General features: G+C 57.9%; 1 protein-coding gene across 1 annotated transcript in view; it reads left to right on the top strand.

Annotated features, from left to right (window-relative positions):
- The first annotated feature begins 930 nt into the window (after positions 1-930).
- EDA (ectodysplasin A) overlaps positions 931-6,000 on the top strand; it is a 56,521-nt gene continuing 51,451 nt past the window's right edge. The window contains exon 1 of the mRNA XM_042886430.1: positions 931-1,209. Within this exon, the coding sequence (XP_042742364.1) occupies positions 931-1,209 (279 nt within the window). The remainder of the gene's footprint in view (positions 1,210-6,000) is intronic.

Here is a 6,000-nt window from a genome sequence, read left to right as displayed (position 1 = left end):
AGCAGCTGGCAGCTCCCCCAGCCCTGTGTTCCCAGCCACACCGACCCCCCCTGCACCTCCCACTCAGGTCTGCTTTCTCAAAGCCCCCCCTCCCAAACCCCACGCCTCTGCCTCGTGTACTTTTGCTGTCATTGCTCAAGAGGCATTTGGATAAAGCCCCCAGGGATGAAGCCCTGAATTGCTTTTTGGTAATCCTGGCTGGTCCCTTCCGAATGAACTCTGCTATTCCCTTCCATCCCACTCTATTCTGTTCCATTCCCACCCGTTATTTAACATTCCATTCCGTTCTACACTATACCATCCCATTCCACTACTTCCTTTCATTTCTTCCCTCTTCCCTTCTCTCTTCCCTTCCCATTTCCCTTCTCTTCCCTTTTCTCTCACTATTTTCCTTCCCTTTCCCTTTCCATTTTCCCTTCCACATCTCCTTCCTTTTTCCCATCTCTTTCTTCTTCCCATTTCTCTTCCCTTTCCCATTGCCCTCCATCTCCCTTTCATTTTCCCTTTCCTCTTTTCCTACCTTTTTTCTTCTTTTCCCTTTCCAACCCCTTTCTCTTCCCTATCCCAACCACTTCCCCCTTCCCCTACCTTTATCCCTTCCCCATTTCCCCTTCCCTTCCACTTCCGCTTCCCTTTCCCCATTTCCCTTTCCCTCCCCTACCTTTCTCCCTTCCCCATTTCCCCTTCCCTATCCCATTTCCATTTTCCCTTTCCCATTTCCCATCTCCTCTTCCCTCCCCGCTCCCCTCTCAACCCATACCTCCCATCCCCGCCCCCCGCCCATTCCCCGCCCGCATTCCCCGCCCCGCTCCGTTCCCCGCCCCCTGGCGTGGCGGTGGGGCGGCCCCGGCCGCTCTGCCCCCGGCGCCCCGTCGCTCCTCGGCCGAGCATGGAGCAGTAGCGGAGCCGCCGCCGCTCCGTCCCGCGGCCATGGGTGCGGAGCGCAGGGGGGAGGCGGCCCGCGGCGGCTGCTCCTGTGCCGGCGCCGGGAGCTGGCGCCTCTTCCTCGGCTTCTTCGCCCTCTCTCTGGCTCTGCACGTCCTCACCCTCGGCTGCTACCTGGAGCTGCGCTCCGAGCTCCGCCGCGACCGCGGCCCTCAACCCGCGGCCCCGCCGAGACGCGACGGAACGGCGGCGGCCGCCGCTCCCGGAGCTCCGCCCGCCGTCCGCCCGCAGCGCCCCGCGGAGAGCGGCGACCGGCGGCAGCAGGTGGGTGCGGGCCGGGCGGGAGGAGCCGGAGCGCCGCTTTGGAGCTCGCGCCGTCCCCGGGCTCCGTTGGCGGTCGTCCCCGCTCCGCTCAGCCGTCCGCGGGGCCCCCCGACGGCCGGGGACGCGCCGCGTTACGCTACACCTGCTGCGGGCGGCGCGGCCCGACGTGCGGCGCTGCGGACGGAGCTGCGCGATCCGTGCTGCGGGAGCACCGCTGCGACAGCGCCGCTGCGACGCACGCGAGGGGAGCCCTCAGCGCCCGTCCGCTGCGCCCGCGCTGCTTGCGGCGTTCGCTTTTCCCGCGGCGCAGTTGGCCGCAGGGAATCTCTCCGCCCCGTTTTGCCGCTGGCACCGAAGGGCCTCGAAGTCGGAGCGGCTGCGGGCGGAGCCCCGCGCGTGCCGAGGGCCGTCGGTGCGGGGGGACCGCGCGGGAACGGCTGGGAAAAACCCGTGGGTTTGGAGCCTCGGCCTCTGCGTGCCGCTCCCGGCGCCGTTTGGGTTCCGTGGCTTCTGATAACGAAGCGTAAGCGGAAACTGGACTGGGGGAGGCCGGATAATGTGGGCATCTCCCCGCAGTGCGTGTTTCAGCGGTGTCAGAGCGAAGGGAGAGAGCTGCTCGGTGTTGTGGTTGAGTTTGGGATTGCCCCGTGGCTGCACATGGCCGGAGCTCCGGCTGCGTGTTGTCACGTGAAATGTGCTCGGGCTGCAGAGCGCTGGGTCACGGCACAGCTGGGGCGTGAGTAAGTTACAGCCTGAGATAAGCTGAGTTTGTGCTGAGACCTGAGCGCCGCTCTGCATAGCCGTCGTGCTCCGGAGAAGGGTCTGCGAGTCGGTCCTTGGTTTGCTGTGTGTCCAGTGAGGGCTTTCTGGCCGTGCTGCAGCAGTTGGTTACGAGAGAAAGTTCCCTGTTCCCATGAGCAGCAGGCTTGGCACGATGGGCAGGGAGCTGCTGGCACCGCACGGCGCTCTGACAGCACGCAGCTCGTCTTATTTGGAGCATTTCTCTGCTCTTTCTCACTGCCTTCACTGGAGAAAAAAAAAAAAAAAAAAAACAAAACCCAACCACCCAACCCTCAATGCTGCAGCGTTTCATTAATCCATCCGTTTCCGGATGGCCGCAGTGAAACAAGGTGTTTGCAAACAGCCTGCCTTGAGGAGTTAATGACGGCGTAAAACTCCTCCATGTGCTCCCCGCGGCTCCTGCAGCCTCACTGCACACAGATGTGTCCCGAGGCATCAGCTCGCAGCACCCGGCGCGGCTCAGGGCTGCGATGGTGACACTGCAGGGCTGCAGCCTGGGACCCCCCCGGGTCGCTGTGCTGTATCGGAGCGGTGACGCAGGCTATGGGAAGCCCTTCCCCTCGCTGACCCCTTTGTTTTATTTTCTCCTCGCTGACCCATGGAGGAGGAGGGCGGCCGCGATGGTCAGCGCTGGGATTTTGGCAGGAGCCGCGCTGGGCTCTGTGCCAGCAATGACCTCATGACAGGAGCGAGATTTGGCAGCCCGATAGCGCTCTGCTTCCCTATCTTACAGGGTATTCAAATATGTAACTAATTTAGGATACAAGGGCAATTTTTCATGGCAGAGGTTGAGGCATTGTGCTTCACATCTTTGTCCCAGAAGCTGCGGGGTGTTGCGTCAGCAGTTTGGCCTCTGGGTTAAAAGTTTGTTAACGCCGCGTTAATTGGCTGGGTTGGGGCGGTTGGTGGTGCTGGGGAGCAGCGTGTGGGACGGATGCAGCCCTGGCAGTGCAGCCCTTAGCAGTGGGTGCTCCCCTGGGTGCTGGCACTGTGGCACAGAGCGGGCAGAGGGGATTGAAGCAGTTTGTGTCTAACCCACAGAAAGTCAGGCAGTTACTGCTGTGCTGCTTGAGTTTTGCAGTGGCCTCACGGCGCTGAGCATCCAAAATGATGCTCTGACTGCAGGATGGCTGCAGTGGGGGGGGGGGGGGTGCAGCCCTGCAGGGTGATGGGGCTGGAGCTCCTCTGATGGATGTGAGCATCCTCAGCTGGGCTCAGCAGGTGGGAGGGCTGCCTTAACAGTGGGAAACGCCTGCTGTGAGCATTGCTCCTAGCGTGCAGCAGGCCCCAGCCCACTCCTTGTTAGGAGCTCAAATGAGGTTTTAGGTTTGCTCCTGTGCTCGGTGCAGCCCTGAGTGGGTGCTGTGCCTCCCAGCACCTTGCAGTGGCTGAGGATGGGGGTCAGGGGATGCAGCACCATCTCTGCACGCTGCCTGCCCTGCAATCTGCTTCTCTCACTAACGCCATCGGTTTGGGGCGAGCAGTGCTGTGCTGCTGCTGGTGGCTGAAGATCAGCACACCAGGTGTGGGCAGTGTGAGGCCAGGATGGTGCCTGTGAGCAGTGTGTGCTGCTATAAGCACAGGGAGCACACAGGGTTGAGTTCAGCACACAGCTCAAGCGTATTCGGCCCCTCCTTGCAGAGCCACAGGGCCCCATGAGTGCCCTCAAAGTATGGAGCCTGTACACAGAAGGGTTTATTCCTCAAGCTGATGGTTGGCTGCAGCTGACGACCCAACAGCCATTAAACTGCCCCCGAAGCATCCCCCAAAAACAAAAAAGCTCCTCCTCTGATGCACCCCAGCCCCCAGCCCCACAGTGTGATGGGTGCACAGAGAGCTGAGCCATGGCCACAGGTCGTGTCCTGCATCTCCATGGTGTGCATCCTTCATGCTGTGCTTTGTCATCCAAATTGGGGCTCTGCTGTACGGTGTTCAGCATTGCTGAGGCTGTGTTGGTCTTTGGGTGCAGTATGCCTGGAGGGCTCAGAGAGAGATAGCAAATGGGAAACACATTTGTGCTCCTAAGCCTGGGGATATTCTGTGTGAAATCCGGCACCGATCCATGCGCTGCGTTTCTTTAAAGAGCAGATAGTGCACAGCATTGGAGGAGGGCTGCAGGGGGCAGGGATAACCCAGTTCATCTGTAGGGATCAGTGGTGCTGCTTTGGTTCCATCTCAGGTGGGAACTCAGGAACTCAGTTTCTTCTCAGAAAGAGCGGCGATGCGCGGCTGCACAGGGAGCAGTGGGGTCACTGTGACCAGGGTGCCCCGGAACTGTGGGGATGTGGCACTGAGGGATGTGGGGATGGGCATGGTGGGGTGGGCTGGGGATCTGAGAGGGCTTAGAGGGCTTTTCCTGTGCCCTAATCTCCCCCCATGCCCGTGGGTTGCACGGAGGGCTTTGCTTTGAGTGAGTTGCCCATTGGCCCTTGCACCAGGGGGGCATGGAAAGCAAGCGAGCACGGGGGTCACAGCACCAAGTGCTCCATCAGCCCAATGGGGTTTTAATCTCTTAATGTGATTTTTCTCACTGCACAGTACTATAAATCATCTCTGCTCCTCCATACGCATGCAGTATCTTGTAGTGCTAATTAAGCTGCACGCCATCCTAATTTTGCTCTCATACTAATCCCATATATTTTTCTTGACTCGAAGCCAAACCCTGAAAAGTTCAGAGCATGCGAAGCTCCCAATCCTGCCTTATTATATGTTAATGACTTGGTGTTTTAATGTCTTTCAACACTTTAAGAGGATGTCATTTCTGGAGGTTTCTGGCTGCAGAAGGTGACCTGTGTGTGAGTGCAAAGCACTAAATGGGCTCTGTGCAGCGCGTCAGTGCTAAGTGCATCTCAGCACTGGGATCTGTCAGAGCTCATTGTGCACAAATACAAATTGCAGCGAGATTTGGATGTAATTTTAAAATAGTTAACTGTCTTTATAGGTTAGGAAAATAAAGCTCCTGCCTAGACTTTACATGCTGCAGTTGTAAGTGCTTTCTTGTTAAACTCTTGGGGAAATGAACTGTTTTTGTGTGCTGATGGTGCTGATGCCAGTTGGGCCTGAATGCTACTATAACAAATAATTACTTGCAGATGTGTGCATATTAAAATGAGCTCTTTCCATAAGGCCAAATAAAATTCTGTTGTAAGTGCAAAGTACTAAATATGCAAGATTGTATTGATGAAATGCCAGTGCTCTAATGCGTTCCAAATGGCAAGTGCCAGCATCCCTGGCTCAGGCTGCACCTCGACTGCAGCTCCTCCTCCTGTGCTTGCTCTGCACTTCCTTAGCAGTGGCTCATGCTATGGGGAGGCACGAAGCAGCACCTGGAAGCGATGTGTGGGTCTGCAAGGGATGCGGCCCTGTGCAGCACCTCCTGTCTTTTGTAGCAGAGAGGTTTCCATGCAAAGCCATGCTCTGTGCCCCCCACGCCTTTTGCTTGGGCAGAAGAGCTCAGTGTGAGGAGCCCCGTGTGCAGAAGGCGCAGTGCTGCGTAGCTGTGCAGCGGTGGGCATTGCACAGAGCAGTGTCGTGTTGCATGGTGTGGCTTTGCAGCAGGGTGTGCTGAATGGCGTTGCATGGCATTGCATGCTGACATTGTGTGCATGGCTTTGCAGCAGGGTGCATTGCACGGTGTGTCGATGGCTTTGCAGTGGCACTGGCACCAACAGGCATTGCTTAGTGTGATGTCACCATGGGAGTTGCATTGTGTGGTACTGCAGGCACTGCCTGGTGCTGATGGCTTTGTGGGGTGCAGTGGTGCCTTGCAGGGCTTTAATGTCTGTCTTTAATTGCTGCGGTGGGCACTGCATGCTGTGATGTGTGTGGCTCTGCAGCAGTGCAGCTTTGCAGCACTTTGGTGCTTTGCAGTGGCCGGTACCAGGTGCTCTGTGGTGTGGAAAGGGTGCAGGAGACGTGGCCTTGATTTGGGTTAAGTTCAGGCAAAGATGATGATAGACCAAGCCACAGAAGTGATAGCAAATGTCAGCT

This window comes from Lagopus leucura, unplaced genomic scaffold (genome assembly GCF_019238085.1).
Source record: "Lagopus leucura isolate 7727_CA_CO unplaced genomic scaffold, USGS_WTPT01 Super-Scaffold_100057, whole genome shotgun sequence".
Taxonomy (NCBI): domain Eukaryota; kingdom Metazoa; phylum Chordata; class Aves; order Galliformes; family Phasianidae; genus Lagopus; species Lagopus leucura.
This window is presented reverse-complemented; position numbering and strand designations above follow the sequence as displayed.